The 25,348-nt window shown below is 38.9% G+C and overlaps 1 protein-coding gene across 2 annotated transcripts; it reads left to right on the top strand.

Moving 5' to 3' along the window:
• Positions 1 to 6,171: 6,171 nt before the first annotated feature.
• Positions 6,172 to 9,785, top strand: LOC121792037 (UBP1-associated protein 2A-like). Of its 2 annotated transcripts, none has more exons than XM_042189818.1 (2): positions 6,172 to 7,534; positions 8,909 to 9,785. In XM_042189818.1, exon 1 carries the CDS (start codon positions 6,229 to 6,231, stop codon positions 7,522 to 7,524), a length of 1,296 nt encoding a protein of 431 aa, XP_042045752.1. In that variant the 5' UTR covers positions 6,172 to 6,228; the 3' UTR covers positions 7,525 to 7,534; positions 8,909 to 9,785. The 2 variants fall into 2 exon arrangements, with proteins under 2 accessions (XP_042045752.1, XP_042045751.1); XM_042189817.1 differs by having other exon boundaries at positions 8,357 to 9,785.
• The last annotated feature ends 15,563 nt before the right edge of the window (positions 9,786 to 25,348 follow it).

Below are 25,348 nucleotides of genomic sequence, written 5' to 3'. Positions count from 1 at the left end.
CGAAACCGAAAACCTTGGGCATGTCTAGTTGAGATAGGTCACAATTTTTAGACCATTTCCAACCATACACCAAATCTTATTTTTGATATAGAAAACTTCTCCAATTGAACCAAGCTATCCTAACATTCAATAACAATACATCCTTTAGAGGCGCAACACCAGTACTGCCCCAATTGCCGATGTCTTATTCACGCCCCATGGTTCATACATCCACAAAATTGCCCTCGACATCCCTACTAAGCCTTGGAGGACATCCAACTTTCCGAGAATCTAGGAAGGTCTGTGAGCAGTGCACACGATGTACTGGTTCAATGCACACCTGAGTAAATGAAATGGGTCTTTGAGGTCTATCTCAGTATTTATGAAGATCTCGAAAACTGACATAAATCAAATGTTTTATGGGAGAAGGTTACTGAAACATAGTACAAGTTTCGCCTTGGTGGTACCATAAGGCACAGAAAAATAATATATTTGATTCCATTCATCAAAGTCTCCTCCAAAATCCAAAGACTTTGTTGGTTCATATTACTCTCATCTTTGTAATACTCAATTCGTCAATTGGAAAATGTCATATTTTGTTATTTTGGGATGTCCATTATTTAAAGCACTATTTACATTTTTGAAATTTAGGTAAATGGACCCACTATTCAACTAACTCATTGCTATCATATTCTATTACAAAATCAATATATAAAAGTGGGGTTCACATTCACCACTAACTCATTTTTCCATCTTTCTTTATAAATCAACCAATTTCTTAAAACATGTGCGAAGTTAAAATAGACTATAAATGGTGGATGGAGGGAATAATAAAAGTTAGACTTCAATAATTTAATTTCAATTAAATAACCAAAAGTTTTGTGTGCAATTAATTGTAGGCTTTAAGAAACTCCCTCATTTTCATATTAATAGAGTCGTTTCATTTTCTGCACCAATGTATGAAAATTAATAATAAATATTTAAAGTAGGGAAAGAGAAAGTAAGAAAAAGAGAATCTATCTCTTAGAGCGACCGCAATAGTTTGGCCAAGTCCAAGGCCAAGCCACAAATTCTTGTCCACAGTCACAAAAAAAACTTGTCCAGCCCAATAGTAGACAAACCACAGCCACAAATCACATTATTTATAAAATTGTTGGTATATTTTAATTCAATTAGAATAAAAATTATCGGACTATAATAATTAGAAAAAACACATAATTTAATAAAAAAAATTTAAAACCAAATCTTCGTTGTATTATAGATAGGGGAAAACTAGGGTGTAAAATGTGTGTGAGGTGAAAATGTTTAAAATATAGTATTTATAGAAAATTTTCGAAAAAATTCGAAAGATAAAAAAATTCCGGCGCCGCGGCTACCCTCCATGCGCTGTGTCCGCGTCAACTCCGCGGCCCGCCCATGTCCACGCCCCCCGCCGCGCCCCACATTGTCCACCCCTATAGGGAGCCGCGCCCAGCCGTGTCCTCGGGCGGCTCCACTTAAAAATATTTATTACTCCTTCCGTCGCCATTAATTGGCACAAATTTCCTTTTTAGTTCATCCCTAATTAATTGACATTCTTACTTTTACCCACTTTTGGTAATTAACCACACATTCCACTCAAATTTTATTATAAAATTGATATATAAAAGTATGACTCACAATCCACTAACTTTTCCCACCCACTTTCTTAAAACCTGTGTCAAGTAAACTGGTGTCAATTAATGGGAGACGGAGGGAGTATTAATTTTCTTAAAGGAGTGTAGAAAATGTAACGTCTCTATTAAGGCGGAATGAAGGGAGTACTTCTTAAATCTTCTTTATCCGTTCCACCATAAAAATCAATGCCAGGTCATATGCTCACAATTATAAGGGACGAAGGAAGTAAATAAAATACTACTCCATTCCTCCTTGAAAATTTGTCACTTATTTATATTTTCCTCCGTCCATAAAAATTTGTCATCTTTCACTTTTTCCAAGTTTGGTAATGGATCTCATATTCCAGTAACTCATTTTCTCACTCACATTTTATTATAAACTAATATATAAAAATAGAACTTACATGACACTAACTTTTTCAACCGCTTTCTAGTACATTTCTTAAAATCTCAGCGAGTCAAATGGAGATAAATTATTGGGGGACAGATAGGCATGCACACGGGTTGAAACCGCCGGTTCCGGTTCATGAACTGGCGGTTTAGGGTTCATCATCCCCATGAACCGGAACCGGCCCGCCAAGGGTCCCGGCGGTTCTGGTTCCGGTTTAAAAAACAGTCGGTTTTTGGCCTGAACCGCCGGTTCCGGGCCGGTTCGACGGTTCGTCAATTTTTTTATTTGCAATTTTTTATTTGTTTATCTATGAAATGTACGTAAATAAAATTTAAAAAAACACGATGAAAGTTGCAATTTTATTGATATCAACAATTTCAAATCACAAAAACCTTGAGATCTTGAAGTCTTAAACAAAAATTTAAATACAACGAGACTACTAGTCAACAACGAAGCTAATTACAAATTACAAAAAAGACTTAGAAGTTCTGAACAATAATTTGATAAGTATATATACTCTTAGTCGGCGAAGGAGATCTTTCTACCTAACTAAATTGAGGACACCTTTAGCAATTCAACTTTAAATGTTGAGTTTAGTCTAAACAATCAACAATTATAGTAGAATTGTCAAAAGTTTCCCGGATTTAGCCTTATAGAGAAATCTATTTCATCGACTAGAGTATATACAAATACAATTATTTAATTGTATTTGCATATTTTTAAAGTAGAAACAAATGGGAAAAAAAGAAATAAAGGAAAAAGGACTTGAGCTCAACTTAAATTTAAAATTTAAGTTGAGGTGCCTACGTATCCCCAATGCTCATTTGCATTAGCGAATCAAAGCCCATGTAGTTCTCTCACCTTACTTACCTATTTGACTTGGCCGGCGGTTGACGATTGGCCTACGATTCATCCCCGGTGAATTCTTCTTGTGATCCCCCCTGATGATTATCACAATCATTTTCTTGTTCTCTGACGTTAGCTTTGGCCCAATCATCATGTAACATCATGGCTTCCATATTTTTCGCGGAGAGCTTACTTCTTGATTCATCCAACACACGCGAGCCAACACTAAAAGCAGACTCGACGGCAACAGTGGAAGCCGGAATAGAAAAAATCTCCTTGGCCATTGACGCAAGTATGGGAAAATCTTTCTCGTATGTTCCCACCAATCGAGGACGCCGATTTGGGCGGGAGGAGTAGGACCTTCATCACCAAATGAAAAGAGTGGATCGAAATGTAAATCTAACTCACTTACCATACCTGAGGACCTTTCGCCGGTGCTGTAGCTGTATAGGTCGGCTAATTAGGATTGCGCGTCGGGGTCATCATAATCGGTTTGAAATGCGAAGCCAAAGCTATGTTGTTGAGGAGGGGGAGGTCTTCTGACTTGGCGGGTACTGTTATACTTGGTTTCATATTCGGTGTAGAGAACATGCAAGTTAAACTCGAAGGTTTGTAGGATAATTGACCGGTTCGGGAGGTTTATTTGAAATGTTTCTGAGAGGTCTACTCCGAATTCGTCACTGGTATCCGACTGCAATGCTTTAAGTGGACCAAGATCAATAGAACTCAAATTGTTATAATAAAAATCTAAAATCTTGGAGGTACCGGCTAATTTCCATTTTGGATACAAGACTTTTGCAATCAAAAACACCGTTGGAATCTCACTGAAATACTTAAGTCATTTCCCAATCATATAATATAAAACACACATCAATTCAGGTGAAGAGTAAGCTTTTTTCATTGCAGTTTTAAAACCAAGTGATATATACATGCAATGCTCTAAAACACGAACAGCAGTGCAATAATAAACACCCGATAATTCAACAGTTGCATTTTTGAAATATTTGAACAATTTAAATAAAGTCACGCTATATTCCCAACAACTATGCGAAAGATATAAATCATGAACGAGATAGGTTCTAAAAAAATCACATAAATAATCTTTATGCGTCAAAGTAGAATTCAGACAATCATATGTCGAATTTCATCTATGAGACACATCTATAGTAAAATTCGTATATCTTACGTTCTTTTGATGGCAATATTTCTTCCAAGCTTTGCCAATAGCTGACTTTTGATGTATTAATCTAACTGCATTTCTAATAGTACTAACATGCTTTTGCCATAATTCAAGCGTATCTTGTACAAATAAATTTAAAATATGGCATATGCATCTTTGATGAAAATACTTACCTCCAATAACCGGAGCGCAAGCCGCAATCAAATCACTAATACTTGCAGTGTTAGCAGTTGCATTATCAAAACCAACAGAAAATATCTTATTGCATAATTGAAACTCATTCAAAACTTGAATAATTAAAGAAGCAATTTCGGGTGCAGTGTGTGGTGTCTCAAATTCTCTAAAACCAATTAAACGCTTGGTCAAAGTCCAACTATTGTCCACAAAGTGAACCGTAATGCCAATGTATGAATGCCGGTTAAAACAATCAGTCCATACATCTGAGCAAATGTTCACTTGTGGCCCAAGTTAAGTAAATAACGTGATAATTCAACTTTTTTCTTTAAACATTGTCTAACGGTAGATCGTTCAACTGTCATTCGACCTACTCTTTTGATAGCTACGTTTAAACCACTCTGCATAGTAACCTTAAATTTTTTATCATCATAAACATTAAAAGGAAAATGCTTCATTGCAGCCCATCTAGTCATAACGTCAGCAAAAACTTTTTGATCATATTTAAAAAAAAGGCGTACATGACGAACCTGAGCCACCGGGTTGGAAGTTTAGTTGGGTTTGGGTAGAGGTAGTGCCACATTCTACCGGATGCTTTGTCACCAAATGACGACGGAGGGTGCCATATCCCCCACCACTCGCAAATTTGTAGACTTTATCACAATAGTTACAATATGCATGAAACGCCGATGTCTCTTCTTGAGAGTGCGGATCATGAGGACTTGGAATCACCACCGGCACCTTCTTGTAGTGTTTAACAAAAATATCAGATTTCAAAGCTTTTGTAGTGTTAGTGGGTGGAGGGGGAGGAGGCATCTCCTCATTTCCGCCGGTGCTAGACAGAATACGAGAATGAGATCTATCATCATTGTTGTCCTAGTCCGACGATATAAACACGTCGTACTCGTCATCTTGTTGTTGGGAACTACGACCGCCCCTCCCCCCACCTTGATGGATTTCAGGGAGTAGCATGACCATCCTATGATCTTCTTCAATTTATAAATATTATATAAGTTGAAGTTATAAGTAGGAACACAAAAAAATTTAAAAACTCAATCTTATGAAATTATGAATTGTAAAAATAATTTTTTAGAACTTACTTGCTTGTGTTCAGCCGCCACTCGGGAAACCTCTTCCATAACTTCTCGACGACTAGGTCGCCTTGATTTTGAGGGGCGACTACTTTGATCTTGGTCAATTCCTTTGCCCCGATCACCACGTCCCGGTCCACCACGAGAAGAAGACATAGTGATAAATGAAAGTAGTATGGATGGAATATGAAGTATTGAATAAATGGTAAATTACGAACACAGCAACAAATATAGTAGTACGTAGTAACTAGTAAACAACTTGAGCAATTAGAAAGAATGAGGAGAGAATAGAGAAATGACGATTGAGAATGAAATCCTTGTTAACACAAGAATGTGGTGAGTAAAAATAATGGGGAAGTGGGGTATTTATAGGAGTAAAATTGAAAGAAATTAAAAAAAATCAAATTTCAAATTCGGTCGGTTTGCCACCTGAACCGGCGGTTTAGTCCACGGTTTCTGACGGAAACCGGCGGTTTCTGGCCGAAACCGGCGGTTTCTGACCGGTTTTCAGGCCTATACACTGCCACCTACGCTCTGCCACCTGAAAAAGCACCGGAACCGTCAGAAACCGGCGGTTTTCGTCAGAAACCGCCGGTTTTTCTACACACCTCGCCTGCAACCCTACGCCTTAGCCGGAATCTGCTCGTTGGGACCGTTGAACCGCTGGTTACGGTTCGTCATATTCCCAAACCTGAACCGGCCCGCTTGAACCGCCGAACCGCCAGCCGGTTCTGATTCATGACCGGCAGTTCCGAACCGCCGGTTAACCACCGGGCCGGTTCGGTTTGTGCATGCTTAGGGACGGAGGGAGTATAAATAAATACTAGGAGGATAAAAAAAAACCATTTACCTGCCCCTTCCTGATATTGCCACCCACACGAAAAAAATCCTAACACCTTCCCCCCAATTTCCATGGCTCGAAAACGGAAACAGGAGCCCGAAGACATAGCAGGAGAGGGAGAAGGACAAGCAGAATTCGAAGAAGAAGACGAACAAGTCGTCGAAGAGCCGGAGGAGCACAAGGAAGAGGTTATTCCAGAGACGAACCAATCCGGCGAGGATCCCTCCGCGAATACCGTCACTCACAATTCCGCCGACATGGAAGCCGAAGAACAACTTGACGAAGAGCCCTTCGAGAATCTTCTCGAGCCCTTCTCCAAGGACCAGCTCACTCTCCTAATCAAGGAAGCCATCGCGAAACACCCAGATCTAGCCGAGATTGTGTTCGCCATGGCCGATTCCGACCCCGCCCACTGCAAAATCTTCGTCCACGGCCTCGGCTGGGATGCCAACGTCGATTCAATTACGTCTGTTTTTGGCAAGTACGGCGAAATTGAAGATTGCAAGGTCGTCAGAGATAAGAACACCGGGAAATCGAAGGGCTACGGCTTCATTCTCTTCAAGCGGCGCGACGGGGCTCGTTGCGCCCTGAAGGAGCCTCAGAAGTTGATTGAGGGAAGGATGACCAGTTGCCAGCTGGCCTCGGCTGGCCCGGTGCAGACACCCGCGCAGTATGCTCCGGCAATTGTTGCTTTACCACCTGCTTCGGAGTACACGCAGAGGAAGATTTATGTGAGCAATGTGTCTGCGGAGCTTGAGCCGAAGAAGCTTCACGACTACTTTTCGAAATTCGGGGAGATTGAGGAAGGGCCTTTGGGGTTGGATAAGCAGACTGGAAAGCCTAGGGGGTTCTGTTTGTTTGTGTATAAGAGTAGTGAGAGTGCGAAAAAGGCGCTGGAGGAGCCGCACAAGCAGTTCGAGGGTCAGATGCTGCATTGCCAGAAGGCGATAGACGGCCCGAAACACAGCAAGGGTCACTTTAACATTCAGCAACAGGGGCATCATCATCACCAGGCTAAGAGGGGAAGGTTTGCTGGACACACTGGTGGTCACTTGATGGCTCCGAGCGCTGGACCAGCTGGAGGGTTTAATCCGGCAGTTGCCCCGGCTGCGATAGGACAGGCTGTGGCAGCTCTGTTGGCCACTCAGGGGGCTGGATTGGGTATTGGGAATTTGCTCGGGGGGATTGGAAATCCACAAGGAGTGCCGCCTATGATGAACAATGCAGGTTTTGGAGGTCAGGGTGCTGGTGGCGGCTATGGAGGTCAACCAGGTATGCAGGGAAGTTATGGTGGCCAGCCACATATGGGTCAGGGTGGTGTAAGGCCACGTCAGGGTGGGGCACCCTACATGGGTCATGGTCACTAGGTAACCGGAGGTGCGTGGATGCTTTTTACTATGTCCTTACTCCTGTGTTTAAATTTACGCAACTTAGTTTTGATGCCTAATTCAAGTTGATTAATTGAAGCAGAGGAAGATTTAAAAGATGTAGTGCTCAAGCTTTTAGTAGGGATATATATCCTACCCACCATCTAGCAGCAAACTTGAACACTAGTTAAGGGGAAATCTTTGCTATATTTATTGGTTTTATGTTTTAGTATTATTGATGGTTACAGCATAAATCTCCACAATGTATTTTGGTCTTTAGTTATACTGGATGATGAAAACATGAAGCTTAGGAAACTTATCCATAATATGTTGGTGCTGTGTAGCTTAACCATTAAGTTGATTGAATATGTACATATTGGTAGAGTGAAGAGACCTTTGATCTGGAACTTGGTACTTCAATAAATAGTGAACTTGGACTAAAAATTGCTTGAACTTCTTCTCCATTGGAGATCACTTAGATGACGGAAGTGGAAGTTTAAATATGTTCACATTAAATGGATGATTGTTGCGGGGTCGTGTAATGAAATATTAAAAACAAGCTCGAGTGTATGTATTAATATCCTTCCGCACTATTCCAAAAAATTAAGCCATCTGTAAAAAAGATTAATGCTCTCTGTATATTTTCGAAGCACTTTTTATTAAAACTCTTGCTGTGATTATATGCATCATTTTTCATGATTTTACGAGTTCACTAAATTCCCTTTTTGGTTAAACTTTTCAATGTGACTCAACTTCAGTGCATTTGTTTCTTATGAGCAAAAATTTGTTTTGCTTTTCAAATTAGTTTTTTTATTTTTTTTACGTTGTGCAGATTCTTCATAAATGCATCAAACTTTTAGTTTTGGACTCTGGTGATTCTTCTGAAGTTCGGGCAATCATGCAAATGAAGTCTTTCCTTGTAGAAAAAAGTTTCCATTTGCCTAAAGACTAGAATCTAAAATATGTATCATGTTTTTCTTTTTCCTACTTCTATCAGTCTGATATTTTCTAAAATGTCTTACTTTGGTCTATTACAACTTTTCCAAAGTGTTGAGAACCAGTGGCTTGATTACTACTTCTGTGTCTTTGAGATTTGAGGGTGTCGGTTTACTATCTTTATTTACTTTGAATTTTGGCATTAATATTTCTTCCGTTTGAGTTATTTTATAATTCAGCCTTTGAGATACAATGTAGTTTTTGTAAGCATCAAATCATTGTTTGGTTTCCAACACAACTTCTTTTGATTATCCGGATTAAAAAAAAATATGGTCCTTTACATTGATCTCTAAGCAGACGACTTAATGAATTACTGGAGTAGCATCTTCAGTACCTTGATTTTGACTAACATTCGTCGTAGTTTGTTCTTGTAATAAAATTGTTGCAGGAACTTGGCAACTGAAAGCCTTCCATGTCAGTGCAACTGCCAATTCTTTGCCTTGTGCTGTTGTTCATTGCACATGAGATGTTGACCAATACTTTCTAGGTCGCACATAGCAATGACATGCATTTGTTTGAAGTTGCCCCCCTGACGGCATAGTTCAGATGCGTTTAAGTTGAGTATTATCTGAGGTATAAAAGCTTACAGGCATCATAAAAATGTGACGGAATTCTTCATCTGGGTGACTTTCTCAGTTGACTCTTCAAGTTTCATATGGTCTCATCTTCAGTTTGTTGAAAATTGTGGATTTGATTCAGTATCAAGCCTTCCTTAAACTGATTTCTCAAATTTGACCTCAAACACATTGTGCTGTGTGGTCTTCTCTTTTGGGAAGCCTAGGTCTAAAATCTATTTTTTGGCATCATATTCCCATTCCGATTCAAGGAGGTTTAATGTGTGTTTGGTCGGGGTGTTGCAATTTTCGGAGGGTTGATGAATGTTTGAAGTTGATGCTGGAGGAGCTTGCTGCAAATCTTGATACGGATAGCAGGTAATGGCCTCTTGTGACCAGGGAAGGCCTCAGTGTAAGTCATCAAGCAACTCCACTTTTTTGATGAAACTATTCTCCATAGTGCCATGAAACAGTATTCGATATGGCACATACATTTATGTATCAGGAAACATAAGTAGTGGCCGACTTATCGTTGTGGACATCTGTTGATTATGATCCATGTTGGTGGATTAGTACAAGAGAAATCCGATTTGAGGTTCCTATGTATTGGCTAGAGGAAACGATGGTAGGGGTGTTGTACAGATCAGAAAACATATGTTGCAAGCGGGTTGAGAAGGGATTTACGTGTAAATATTTATTTTTCGGTGTGGATGGATTGATGATCTCTAGCGCAGGTACGTCTTCTCCAACCCATGTCCACAACGCGCGTAGTCTTAGTATCACCATTGATCTATGAAATATAGTTATTCGTTCGTTTAATTAAACAAATCCAAGCAAAATAATGTGCTATTTTTAACAACGGATCACTAATGACATCCACATCCCATTGCAAAAATTTATAACGAAAAAGAATCTGAATGAGATTGACAATTGTGAAAGAAATAGATTGGCTAAAGAATTAAAAAAAATGTTAGGATTTGATTAAAGCCTCGTCCTCCGCTCGAAGTGCTTTGTTATAAGAGTAAAGAATCTACTACTTGAGTGCCTCTATTGTTGGATAATCTCTAACTATTTTTATCAAACTCGAACACATTTTTCAGTATGTCACATTAAAAAGTATTCCAATCATTTCCATCAAATTCAAAATTTATATCTGTTTCACTTTCGTTTTTAGTTTGTTGCATTAGTGTCACATTTCTAATTTTAAAAAATGTTCTCTCTCACATATGTATAAATTTATATTTTCTTTCATCATTCAACACACAAAATAAAACTATCTAAAATTCATGTCGTCCAACAAACATTTTGTGGGCTAGAGGAAGTACCATTTTTCACTATATGTTTCACAATTTTTGCATTAGCATTTTGGTGTTGTTGCATACAAAAATTTAAAAATGGGTTTGAGTTTAGTGCATAGCTGAAAATAGTTTTAGAATTCTCTCCCCAAAATTTGTGATGGTGAGTCACACCTTCATATGATCTAATGCTTTAAAACTTCTATTCTTATCTTTTACACGTTTGAAGTTGTCTGTACTATAGTATATTCTTCGCATCTGTCCATTTCTAGAAGTTTAACAAATTAGCCCCACAATTGTGGTATAAACAAACGCAAAACCCTAAACCCTGCCCAAAACAAACTAATGTCAATAATTCTTCGAGGACGAGACTGAAGTTAAATTACATTATTCTCTATGAATAAATAAGTTACATTAGATGTTTTGTTATTTTCAATAAAGGGAAATGACTTGGAAAACTTGGGACAATCCAAATGGAATATGATTGAAGTATTGGTACGGAGGGAGCATATAACTCTTGACAATTAGAATAAGGGCGGGTTCACCCTATTATATTTCCAATTCTAAAATCTTCAAGAATTGAATTCTTTCAAAGAATTGATGTACTATATCCTACATATATAATTCTTAGTCACTTTGTTCAGTTCACATGTTTTGAACTAAAATATGGGGAAAATAGTAGCTCCAAATTCAAAGTTTGACCTAATAAGAAAGGAAAATGACAAAATTAACTCTCAAAAGGGTGAGATAGAAGGTAATAAGGTGGAAAGTTAGGACAAATGTGAAAAATCAACTCCAATCTTTGGTGGAGAAACCAATGCATAAACAAGTCTTACTAACTATTCAAGATTTGAATTCTCTCCCAATTCGGATGAACAGTGTGTGCCGCCCATTTTATGTAAGGCTTGCATGCACTAAAAGTTGAAAGGTGAACACTTATAAATCTCCTAAATTGACCAAGAATTGCCCAATTCTGCCAGAGTGAACATGCCTTAAAATAATCTCAGAGTATTAATAAATTAAAATATATGAAAGATGGGGGTGTTACATGTATGGAATGTGTTAGGATTATGAAGAAAATGTTAAGCTAATTGAGTGCCTCATAGTCATTCCTCGTCAATTTTGACTAGTTTGTTGACAACTCTAATTTCCGTCCATCGCAATTAACCAAATATCACCACAGGATCAAGTAGGGGTTGGCATTCGGTTGGTTTGGTTAATTGACAAAAAAAAAAAGAAAAGAAAAGAATTCTCATCTCAAGAATCGAAACCAAACCGGACTGAAATTTGTTTAGTTAATTAGCCAGTCAATTATAATCGATCGGTGAATCGATTGGTGAATCAAAGCTCATAATTTCTATTACTGAATCCGACTTAATCTTACACTGTTAGTTTCTTCTTTTTATCCCGATGTAGGAAATACTGATAAAATAAATTTCTCCGTCGCAATATTATAGTTCTAAGTTCTAACACATGATATTATAGGGGAGTGATCAATTGCTAACTCACTCTCTAGTTGCTAACTGCAATTAATTTAAGGCCATATGATTTTAGAAATCTAGTGGTCTAAAATTTGTCAGGTTCGTTTTTATTAATTGAATCGAAAAAGATAGAAAAAACTATCAAATTAGGGTTTTGGATGAAAATGTCAATATAGTGTTTTGAAAATATCAACACAATGCTTTGAGAATACCAACACATTGTTTTAAAATGACATTCTACATGTATTATATTGACATATTTTATATACTATGTTGACATTTGTTGCTGTACGAAAAAATTAAAAATTTTTGATTTTTTTTTTCAAATTTTGACATCAGACCATATGCAAGTGAGATCTCGTTAGAATCCTTATGAAATTATCTTTAATTTGATATATGTTGTAAAAAAATAATTTAAATCGATAAAGTTATATGCGTTTTAAAGTTATGTGATATTTTTCTGAAGTTAGTTACAACTAATTTGTTGTAAATTGACTTTAATATCTTTATTGACATTTTTTGTTAATCGTATTGACATTTCGTGACTGATGATTTAAGCCCATAATTTGAATATCTAAGGCTATTATTTAATTGTAATTAGCAATTAAGTATTGAGTTAGTAATATAACACTCTCATCCCATGATATTATAGTATTTCAAAGTCTAAGAGCATCCGCAGCGGTGCTCGCGCCGATGGACGGCGTCCGTGCCGCTGGCGTAGCACCGCCCTGCTCGCCGCTGCACTCTTGCCGCTGGCACGGCGCTGCTCGATGCATCGAGCACGTCCGTGCCAACGAGCAGCTGACGTGGCGTTTCCTGATTGGTCAATGGCAATGCCGTTGGAATTTTTTTTAAATCTGATTTTAATTAAAAAATCTGAATAAATATAAAAAAAATATTTTCCCACTTCCCAAAAAATTATATCCATTTTCTCCCCACTTTTAATTTATTTTTCATTTTTTTCCCCCAAAATTCACATTTTCATCTATAAATACCTTCACTTCCACACAAAAAAATTCACACCACACTACACAATTCTCATCTAAATTCTCTCATCTTCTCTTATCAATTCTCAATCTTTCACTCTTACTTAAAAAAAAATGTCTGGCTTCGGCGATCATCCGACTCCCGCAGTTGGAACCACGAATGGTTCGGCTCACAACCATTTCCTAGTCCGAAAATGCAATTTTCGGCCCCTCCTCAAACCCAAGGTTCTCAAGTTTCGGGTGGCTACCGGCCTTACCCGGTGGACGACCAAGATGGCCCAGATGGGCGATACGGGTGGGCACCCGAACCCAGATCGGGAGGGAGCGGCGGCGGCAGCTCTCAAACTCCTCCTCTTCCTACTCCTATTTGATTATACAATGAAAACTGCCCGGCTGGAACCATCGAGCGCAATGAGAGTATGGTACGCAATGCCATATTCAGAGCCAATAAAGAAATCCAAAAGTTCCAGGGGTATTACCTCTAGGAAGAGCGGTCGGGGAGAGCGGTAGGAGCGAGCTCGACATCATCATTGCCGCCTTGGCGACCTACCAATCCATAAATTACAAACCGTTCAAGTACCTCAGCGCTTGGCAAGAGGTGCGTGTGCATCCGAAGTATAGGGGAGGTGTATCATCCTCCTCCAGCTCCTCCAGCAAACGGTCGAGGTCGGTATCCCTATCCGACGCCGGCGAGGATGAGGTGGCTAGCCAGCTCGCCCGAGCTAATTTGGGTAGCCCCGACGCCGGCCCGAGCAGTTCCCAACGCCGGCCGCAAGGAAGGAAGAAGGGGATGACCAACCGTCGTCGCGCCGCGACTCCATCCGCCCCCGCTCCGGCTCTGGCTCCCTTTGTGCCACCTCAACCCCCCACCAACTCATTGATGACCCTTTTGGCCCAACTCAATTTGGCCGATAGGTCAAATATGACCCCCGAGCAACTTGATTCACATTTGGCAACGATACGGAGTCTCCGAAGAACATTGGGGATGGAGCTAGAGGAATAGTCTTCCACAGGGGTATTTTTAGCCTTTAATTATGTATTTTTTTATTTTTAGGATTTTAATTATGTAATTTTAAATTTTTCATATTTTAATTATGTAATTTTTTATTTTTAGTATTTTAATTATGTAATTTCTTATTTTTTTGTAATTTGTAATAGTATTCCGGATATTTTTAATGCATTTTAATATTGTGGAAATGTTTTTATTTAAATTAAATAATAGAATGGTGGGACCCTTGAGCATTTCCTTGTGGAAGAGCATGGATGTGGGTGTTGTGCTCTTGCCTAAGAGCAGGAAGTAAAAAAGTAATAAAAGTGGGTTCGGACCCATATCCATGCTCTTTGGCAAGAGCAAGGATCAGCGGCGGAGACATGTGGGGTCGAGTGGGGTCGGCCGACCCCACCGCCGTACCCGGAGAACCGCCCGGAATACTCCTGCCACCAGCCCCCGACCCCACGCCATCCGGAATTCTGCCCTTTGATTCATCCTCAAGACGCCAAGCAGCGCAACTTTGCCGACAAAACGTCATTGTTATTCTTAACTATACTAATATGTATTGGATTAATTTGATTGTAATCGGTGGATGATGGGCGAAGGAAAAAAGATGCGATGATAGGGAAGATGATGTTCCTTCTTACAATTGGGCTTTTAGTTTATTACTCTAGTAAAAAGGAAGCAGTGCTAATTTCACAAATGCTTTACATTATCATAATTTTAATTAAAGAAATTTCTAGTTGAAGGAAAAATTAAGAGTTTTAAGATATAGAGAGCCTCTTTGCACAAGATTTTCGTATACAATATCATAATTTATTTATCATCTTTTAATCATGTTTCATATTTTTTCTTTATTTTATTTTATTTAATAGTAACAATAAAATTTTACCCTAATTTTAGTAGATATTATAATTATCTTTACTTTTGATTATTGATTTTAATTACCTTCCATTTTAGATTAAGAATGATTTTTTCTCGAAAAGATCTCCAAGTTTTTGTTAGCTCTTGTATGCTTAAGTTGAACAAGAATCACAACGATTAGAAGATTGTTGGATAGTATATAACAATTCAAACAAACTTGAAATAGTTGAAAGAGTGTTTTCCGCGATGAAATTTGTCCAAGCCTAAGCTGCAAAGTAAGATGATGACTGATTGAACAACATCTTGATGGTACACCGTGAAAAGTGTATGTTCGCTAACATAAGATAGAGATATTTCATTTGTAATATATTTTAATTTTAAAAATATATTTAAGTATATATGGTCATGTTTGTCTGACCCCACGATTTTTTATTTCTGGATCAGCCATTGGCAAGGACGTGGGGATTCTCTAAAGCTGTAAGCGGGGATGCTCTAAAGCTGTAAGCGAAAAAACTGACTTCAAATATTTTTGTTGCGTATTGAACATATCTTGATTGGCTGGAAAGCTAAAGAATTTTGGAGAGCCTTCCTTAATTTTAATGTTACATGTTTATGCTTATGGTTCACTAGATATCAAGATTTTTTTTTATATTACTATTAATGTTCTTTAGTACTCTATAACTGTATAAGTCATATTTGAGTTAATATAATTTGATCGGGGGTGTGTCTATTAACATTTTGTGGCCCGACCCATCGGGTTTACTTTGTCATTGTTATTTGCATTTCAAGGTAATACTCTTTCCTTCCATGTTAATTCTTAATTGAGTCATTTTCATATTTTAGGAAATTTTAATATAATTAAGTCATTTATATTTTTAGTAAAAAATAATCATTTCATTTACTTTATTCTCTTCATTTTGATTACTTTATTTTCTCTTATTTTATTCACTATCCACTTAACACACTATTCTTAAACTCCGTGCCAAACAGAAATACATCTATTAACAAGGAACAAAGAGGGTATATTTTAAGTATATAGTTAAAATTCAGATATTTTTTGGGTTATTTTGGTTAACCGATCAGCTATTGGTTATAACCAATAACCGATTTATTCCATAACTATTAACTGGAATAATCGAAATTAGAATTCTTTTGTCATCTGTTTGCATTTGATTATATCATGTCTCTATCATGCGTGAATTATCTGGCAATTAATTTTGATCATAGAATTGACTAAGGGCATTAGCAATGGGGCGCCCTAAGGCACGCCCTATGGCGCGCCACGTCAGCAGTTTTATCCTCCTACCTCCCCACCTGCAGTGGGGCGCCCTAAGGCGCGCCCTATAGAAAATCAAAACCGCGTGCCAACGGGCATGCCATCGTCCGGCCATTGTGGATGCTCTAACCTTCCATAAGAGCAGAGTCAAGTTAGTCAACTAGAGATAGAAATTTCTTCATATTTTTCTAAATGAATTTCCTCACCATATATAAATTCCAGTCTCATGAGCTGTCAAATACCACAAATTGATATATAGATTCAAGCTTGAATCATAAACACACCTCACATCAGCAAGGCCGCCATGGATGATGCATCAGAACCTCTAAGAGAAGCCAAGCGCACATTGATTCACAGAGCTTTCTTCTCCCTAATCATTCTACTAATTTGTTCAAAAAATCAACAATTGAATCGATTGCTTATTGAATTGTTTTTCAATCCATTTGCCTAACAAAAACACAAAACGAGAATTCCGAAGTTATTTGAGAAATTTTTGAGTTGTTTGAAGTTATTTGATATCTTACCCAAAAAAATTGAGAACTTCCTTTTCTTTGATGTATCATAGTTGCTGTCGGTTTTGTTAATTAGTTGAATAAACTTATTTTTTTTTGTGTGTCTTCCACGTGGACATCGACATGTGATAGTTATGCCAAACAGGATTTGAAATGCCACATTGGATATCCGGGGTTTACCGATTAACCTACTGCAAAAAACGTATATCAACGTCAATGTTCATGATATTTTATACTAGTATATATTACTTTTAAAGTTCGTGAAAAATATCATAATATGGCAAAAAGTTCATGGTTTTAAGAATCAATATTCTTTTGTATTTCCATGACAATGATCTAGTAATAACAATAATAACAACAAAACAAGTACATACAACTACTTAGACACATTATCATCCAGGAAGTGATAAAATACAAACTATGTATATTGTACAAACTCTAAACTACGATCTGGACCGCTAGAAAATATCAACAGATAACAAAATAACATCAACAAAAAATGTCAACACAGTGTCAACAACATCAACCATTGACACTGTGTCGATATTTTTTGCTATTATTTTATCATCTGTTAATATTTTTTAACGGTCCAGATCATAATTTGAAGTTTATAGAATATTTAGAGTTTGCATTTGAGTACATTCTTTATCATCCATCTTCTCCACAATTACAATTAAATTAGCCATTCTCTTCATCCAAAGGATACAAAAAAGGGAAGAATTATTCACTCGTATTCGAAAGAGACAAGATGACTAACCTATCGATATAGGATAAAAAGGGGTTCTAATGCTCGTTATTGTCCTAAAAAACAAATCAAAGTTTGTAAAACCAAGCTCTTTAAGTCATTAAATTCACACACCTCACCCTCATCACAATATAAACAAGTACACTTTCTTAAACACAGTAAAACCCTCTCATCCACAACTACATTATAGCATCATACAACTCTTGTTCATCAATTTCCCCGAAAACCATGGATCCACAATTCTCAGAGGATGTGAATGAATCCCTTGCACAAGAAAAATGAATCCAATAATCACATTGTGAACAGGAGAAAGCCACTTGATCTACCAATCCCAGAATGATTTCGTGACAATGCCCACGCCTCTCATTTCTACCGAAAGTAAGCATCCGTTTAAGCGTGAGAGGATGAGAGTGACCAGACATGCTAAATTTGCCTCCGAACTTGACTTCGGACAAAAACCCAAGGGAGGGAATGCAGTTTACGTGGAAAGAGTAGTCAGATTTAGCACAGTGGTAGAACCAATACTTCCACTCTATATCTTCCTCACAGACGTCGTGATCATTACCAGTAGTATTGGTAGTGATCAAATGTAGGGGATGTTGATCAATTTTACGAAAATGAACCCTTTTATATGAATGTAGAAATCACAGATAGTGCACCTGTACACATTAAAAATGGTGGAGCTGCGGGAACAACAAATGATGGGAGAGGCCTCTGAAATGCGATTGTTGCGAAAAAAAGGTGTTGATTGTGTGAGCTGTGCGTTATAACCATAGGGGCAACCATACACGACAGATCAACAATCGTGGAAAAGTTTATATCAGTATCAGGCAAAGGACAGTAGTAGCAAGGTCCATTGCAAGGAAGACAGCAGAACAAACAGAAAAAATATTGAATTGGTACGGACAAGGTTGTGCCCTTAATACTTCTGTGTTGCTATCAGTCGGAATCTCAAACTGGATAATTGGGAGAAGCTCTGCACAGACTTTATGGGCAACGAAAAAGCAGCCTTCTTCTTGAGCACATCAGTAAAATCGAGATGGAATAGTAATGATTTTTACGCACATTAGTTTGTGATTATAATCATCTTCCTCGTCACCAACTAGGATCAAGTGAAAAATCTCAATTGCAAGCTTCTTGTCTTGATGACCAATATTTTCAGCTTGGTTTATCTGCGAATATGCACAGACTTGTTTCTGGAAATGTGTCAAACTCATCATCTGGCAGTTGGATCAACTCAAGCCTTGTTTCTGCATTGAATAAAGAGTTAATAGATATTATCATAGTAAATTAAGTGGAGTGAATAAGTTATATATGATATTTACGTACTGGATTGAGTATTCTTGAGTCCACATCTGATACGAACATGTATGTAGGTACGGGCACAAAAATAGAAGGCGTTATGGATAAGAAACATGGTTTTCCCACAAACTAAGCAGAGATCAAATCGAATGCTGAAAGAAGAATATATGAGAAGTAAAGGCGAAGGATGAGAGGGGATCCGGAGAGTGAGAGCGGTAGGAAGTATGGTGCAATCCTGATGAATCCAGAAATTACAGAGTTGGCACGAGAAGAAGAAGAAGAAGAAGCCATCATGTCTCTCCCCACAGGCATCTGTTACGGACGTTCTCCGTAACGAGGCCGGATGGCTAACTTCTCGGAGAGATAAGGTGATCAAACCTTCGACGTGCTCGAAGGAAAGCTCACGAATTGCTGATTTTCGGACGTTCTCCGATGAACAACAATTTGGAAACGAAATATGATATTCTTGTTACACAAGACAAGTTGTGGAAAATAATATATTCATTGAATGAATAAAGTGATAACAATAACTCCTATTTATAATGCTACTAACTTAATGAACAAGAAACAAATATCTAAACAAATATGGAAAAGATATGGTAAATCAAATATGCAACTAAATAATTGGGATATGGATATGATCGTATCAACTCCCCCACGGTTGAAATACACCTTGTCCTCAAGGTGGGAACCACGAACCACTTATGAGAGTTGAAAGCCAAAGCTTTGGCGAGGCGTCTCCTCCTGGATCAAACACATATCGAACAACTGAATATCTCCATTTATCACCTTTGTCAAAAATCAACAAAGGAGACCCGATTTTTTTGGAAAAATTCCTTGCCAAATCGAAAAGCTTGTTCACGCCTCCAAGAATGTTCGAATCCAACATGTCATTGCGCGGAGGGATCAACCTTGCATCGGTATCGGGCGATGTTGATTGATGATTCATACTTGTAACATCACTAATACTCAAATCCACATAGACACCAACAATTATGCACAAACCGGCGTAAGCATTATCTCCTTTCTTGCCCCAACAATTCTCAACAATAGATTTGGATTGCACTTGAACAACAGGGAATGAGGAGATGACCTTCAGCACTTCCTCTATGGAATCGTCCTCCTCTACATATGCCTCTTCCTCATTCTTTTTACTTGAATCATGAAGACCATCATCGTCATCAATTTTATCCACCTCTATAGCTCGTACTTCATCATCTACTAATTTCTTTTCATTGAGCCGCAAGTCAACTTGATTCAACACTTTTGCATCACTCTCCAAGTATTTCTCTTCACAAGAAACAAGCTTCGTAGCGGAGTGGAGGCTCGGGGAACGCAGGCAGGAGGGCGGGCGTTGGAGCAGGGGCTGCTTCACAGTAGTGGGCAATTCGAGGTAGGCCGCAGCTTGACGGAGGTGAGTCGTAGGATGGCCGCAGGATGACGATCGTTGCTGATCCATGTGCAGCGGCGGGGGCGGTGCAGTGCGGTGGCGACTTGGCCGTGGTTGTTGGTCGAGCACGTGCTGCAGCGGTGGCTTCTGGTCGAGAACGAGCTGTGGATGTGCGGGGGTACGAGGGCTTGGGAATGTGGGGTGCAGGTGCCGGTTCCAGGTTTGGGGCTGCTCTCGCTGCTGTCCAGTATACGAGCTAGGTGGGAATCGCGACGGCACGTCTGAATCAGCGTGAAGAAAGCCCCGGGGGCCGAAAGAGGGGCGCGTCGTGTATTTTGACGCGGGAGTGTCAGATGCTCCACGATGCGTCGGGCCATAGAACAGTTCTGGTTCTGGTACAGGCTGTGGCGGTGGTTCTGACAGCGGAGGAGCGCGAATCTCTTCCACACGTCCACCGGATGTGCGGGAGGGCGGATCCCAGCAAGTCCGGCGACGCCTCGATCCGGAATAGAAGTCCACATAGTGTTGTTGTTCGGACTCGTCCATCCCCAGGTACCGGTCCTGCGGCCTGTCCCAGCACGTGCGGTGCCGAGGCTCGGGGCGATCGCGGTACGACGCCCGATGAACGTTCTGCTGCGGAAAACGGCCGTCGCGCCAATGTAATGCGCGGGCAGCGCCTCGTCGACGATGGATATCCCCACCACGGTCTCGTTGTCCGTGGATGAAAGGCCGGTGGACATCGTCTTCTGCCGCCCAAGCGTCGCGCGGGGAGTGATACCCTTCGTCATCAAGTTCGTCCGAGAAATAGGGGGGATCAGGTTCGGGCGCTTCCAACTTCTCCAGCCTGAGTTCCATTCTGTCAAATCGCGCCAAGATCTTCTCCAACCCGGTGGAGAAAATCGCGGTTGTTCCTGCCACATCGTGCGGCGCCTCGGAGGCCGCCTGGAAATCACGCCGCGGATATCGCGACTGATCGTCGCCGCGTGAAGTGCTTGTGGACGCGCGGCGCGAAGAGTCTCTGATTGTGACTTGCGCATTGCCTCCGGTGAGGAACCCTGTCGGCGGTATACGTTCATCCGATCCAGCGCTGGACGTCCTCATGTTAGGAGGCCCTCGAGGCGATTGCCATTGAGCTACTTCTATTAAGGATATTGGTGGTGAATAGGTTATTGATGAAGAAGGTGGAGGATTAGGCGTGGCTGTGATGGTGGTGCTGCGACTGTTTTTTTTTTTTTTGATATGGAGGATGAGTACGGGATGAAAGCACCAGTTGTTACGGACGTTCTCCGTAACGAGGCCGGATGGCTAACTTCTCGGAGAGATAAGGTGATCAAACCTTCGACGTGCTCGAAGGAAAGCTCACGAATTGCTGATTTTCGGACGTTCTCCGATGAACAACAATTTGGAAACGAAATATGATATTCTTGTTACACAAGACAAGTTGTGGAAAATAATATATTCATTGAATGAATAAAGTGATAACAATAACTCCTATTTATAATGCTACTAATTTAATGAACAAGAAACAAATATCTAAACAAATATGGAAAAGATATGGTAAATCAAATATGCAACTAAATAATTGGGATATGGATATGATCGTATCAGCATCGCACATAGACAAAATCTGTTTACAATGAGCCACGACCACGATAGGGTGAGGCGGATGACTCTTGTGCTTGGTTTTGATCTCAACACCATCCAGAGGATGCATTTCGAAATGGCAATCCTCACCTTCGTAGGTGAAGTGGGAACTTCCTTCTCGGAGACAAAGCGTGTATGTCCATCAAAGACGACATGGTTGGGATGGATGAATTCTTCGTGCAATTTGTGTGCGCATGATTCGTGTACAAAAAAGTCCCAAGCAGCGATGGTGCAAGTGTACGAGGGAGCGGATAGAATTGGCAACCCGCAAATCTTGCATGAATGATAGTTATCAGTAACATCTTCTTCCATCTCATCTACAAAGGAAATTAATGGGTGGGGATGACTGAAATGCATATCACCCACTCCATACCTTTGATTCAAACAAAGAAAAACAGAGAAATGTTAAAAATTTGGACAACAACTTGGAATATATATAATTATGGATTAATGATGCATGCTACTTCCACAAATCATGCATATACTTGACGAAGTTTGTTGGCCAAGAATATTAATTGAATATCACTACATGCTTTGTTTGTTCAGTACAATGTAAGTTTTAATAAAATATACTAAAAGTTTTAACTGGTTTGATTCTGCCGAAATCAAGCAAGGTAGGTTACCTTCCACCTAAATAGTTTGACCTAAATAATATAAAATACTCTTTTCATAATATATTAAAATTTTTATTATCATTACTTAAGCAGATCCAAGCTAGCTGTGGCTTGTATCCTTTTCATAAAGTACTTATCATAATCAATTTTTTTTTTTGGTTTTTCTACTTAAATATTTTTTGAAATTTTCGAAATTTGACTTCAGCCCTTACTATGTGAATGGTGTAGAAAACTAAATTAGCGAAAACTGAATGATTAGTGGGGCTGAACTTAACCTGAAAATAAAAAAAATTGCAGGAATGAACGAAAACAATGGCGGATGCAAAACCGGGAAGAAGAAGACTAATTCGTTAAACAGAAGTAATATAATAGTATTATTTTATTCTCTATCATAATATGACGAGTTATTATCCTAAAAAGGCGCGCCACTTTAAAATGAGCCTTGTTTGCAGTAGTATTAAAATATTAGTAATACACAAGTTCAATTTTTTCCAGCTTTCTTTTTATTTTTAATTCAATGATATAAAAATTTATTATATTATAAAATTGAAAATATGAAAAACTATGCGCTCTGCATTGTTAAATTTTTGTTAGGATTTTGTGATACGGAGTATTAACTAAAACGGTTCAGTTTACCTATTTAATTTGAGTTTAAGATGAGTTTGAGTTGCTAGAGTTGAATATTTAAAATTTGATTTAAGTGCTATAAATGGTAGTAACATTTTAGTTTAGTTACTTTTTATTGTAAAATATTAATGTATTTTTAGTTGTCTTGTTTGTGAATTTTTTAGTTGTCGTGTTTGAAATTTTTTTGCATTTGATTACTATTATATTTTATTCCCAAAAATAAGTTAATTTTAAATTGTAATGTGTAATTGACAAAGTAAGAAAGATAAAAAAATATAAAAAATTATCGGAGTATTGTCATGAAGAACGAAACACATCCTATTAAAAAGAAAAAAGTTTCCTTATTTAGAAATGATCTCATTTAAAAAACGATCAAAACAAGTTACTCCATTTTAAAGGACGGATGAAGTAAAATTTACATATAATGTATTCCCTAGTGATTAATTTTTGCGTCTGACCCCGATTACTTAAGTAGATCCAAGCTAGCTGTGGCTTGTATCCTTTTCATAAAGTACTTAAAAATGACAGTTTTCAAAATAAGTAGAGAGAATTAGTAGAAAAAGAAAATTTGTTAATTTTTGCTGAAAATGAAAATGATTTTACTACGATGATAGTCCCAAAATGAGTTATATATGCAATTTCATTATGGAATATTGAAAACATACTAACTATTGGGTAATATGCAGTAATATACATTCAATTAGAATGGGGTGATGTGTTATAATGCTAAATTTTCTTAAATTGCTAACTCATCAACGCAGTATACTAAAAAGGTCAACACAAATTTGTGTTGACATTTTAATATATTCTGTTAACATTTTAAATATTAATATCAACACAGTGTATTAAAATATTAACTAGGTTTATGTTGACATTTCAACGTCATCGTGTTGACAATTTTAATACACTGCATTGATGAGTTAGCAGAATTAGCAACTTAAGAAAATTAGCAATGGATCACACCTCCAATTAGAACGAAAGATAAAGAGATTAACTCTGAAATACCAACAGGGGGCGGTAATATGGTCGATGAAAAAACGGCATGCCGGTAAGAAAAAGGAAAAAAGAGAGTCGTGCGATGCCGGAATGTTACTCTGCAAGGCGGAATTGCCTCTGTGAATATTTTTCCTTCTTCAGTGATACAATTGAATGTGTACGTTGTTGATTTTAGATGAGATACTGTGATACAAAGATACACTAACCCGGCGTAATACAACCCAATGAAGAATGGAGAAATTAAACGGAAATAAACTGAATTGAAATTACAAAGAAGAATTCGAAACAATAAACCGTAAAGATGTAAGACAAGTTGAGGAGTCCTCTTTCGCAAGACGAGATATGCCCCGGTAGTGCTCACGGTTTGGCGTGTCGTCCCCAAAGATAAAACGGCTCCGTCTCTGAAGTAGCAGCACCGCTAGCAGCAGAGCTCCGGCGAGCGGGAGTAAGGCGATGGCAGAGCTTCGACGGGAAGACTATGCAAGTGATATGAGTTTGTTGTGTGTTCTATCGTTTGCAATGCATGGAGTGACTGCGTATTTATAGGCCAAGTCCACCCATTGGGCATTGATGGAGTCAACAACCATTATGTGTGCCATGATGGCTTGACTATAACCGCCGGGGGTTACTGACTGGTGCACTAGCCATTGGGAGCTGAAGAGACACGACGCACCTGGACACCCTACACGACGGGATACACCATGGACCGTCGGGGTCCATCGGGGACCTTTTGTCTCCCGTTATGCGTCGGGGTCCAGCGGGAACATGACGTGGACCAGGACCCGTCGGGGATAGCGTAGAGTTTGGGGTGGTCTAAAAAGAATAAGCGAGGTTTGAAACACGCTCAATGACCAGCTCCAAAGAACAGCCCAAGGCACAAGGCACCCGGTGCCGGTGCGCGGCTCGCAGGCGGGTGGCGGCGGCACGCGCGTGCGCGCGCGTGTGGTCTCTGTCACCCATCTTATTCAACGATAATTATTACACATAATAATTCATCTTATTAAATACTTCATCAAAGAAGTTTATCATCCCCGATGTGGGATAATTAATACTTAGTTAATTAATCCCTTAGTTTTTCTCATGGCTCATTTCTAGCTTTATTGTGACCAACTTTAATATATTATTTCTTACTCACCGAGAATCGGATTTGAGAAAATGAATATACTACGGTCATCTACTCGGAACGTAGATCGACGCTATTACATTTAATTTCACAAAATTAAATTTCTTATCACATTTATTATTAGTCAAAGTCATTTGACCAAGCACGATTCCAACAATCCCCCGTATGAGTGGAAATTGCCAAATGCATATGTATGCAAACACAAGCTCAACCCTCAAGAGGTATGCAAGCATAAGGATAGGTAGTTTTTGGCTTTGAACTATCCATAGTCAACTCCATCGGATACACAAGCGGACTAGTAGCGCGATGCTTTGAACTATTCCTCCACGACGTGCACCGAGACAATGATGTTAACACTTAAACACCTCAACCTCATCCGTTCTCACGTTTTGTGTCCATTTCAGGCCTTGGACACCACTTTGGATTCC

This window comes from Salvia splendens, chromosome 2, assembly GCF_004379255.2.
Source record: "Salvia splendens isolate huo1 chromosome 2, SspV2, whole genome shotgun sequence".
In the NCBI taxonomy this organism is placed as follows: Eukaryota; Viridiplantae; Streptophyta; class Magnoliopsida; order Lamiales; family Lamiaceae; genus Salvia; species Salvia splendens.
Note: the sequence above shows the minus strand (reverse complement) of the source record. Positions and strands in the feature narration are given on the sequence as shown.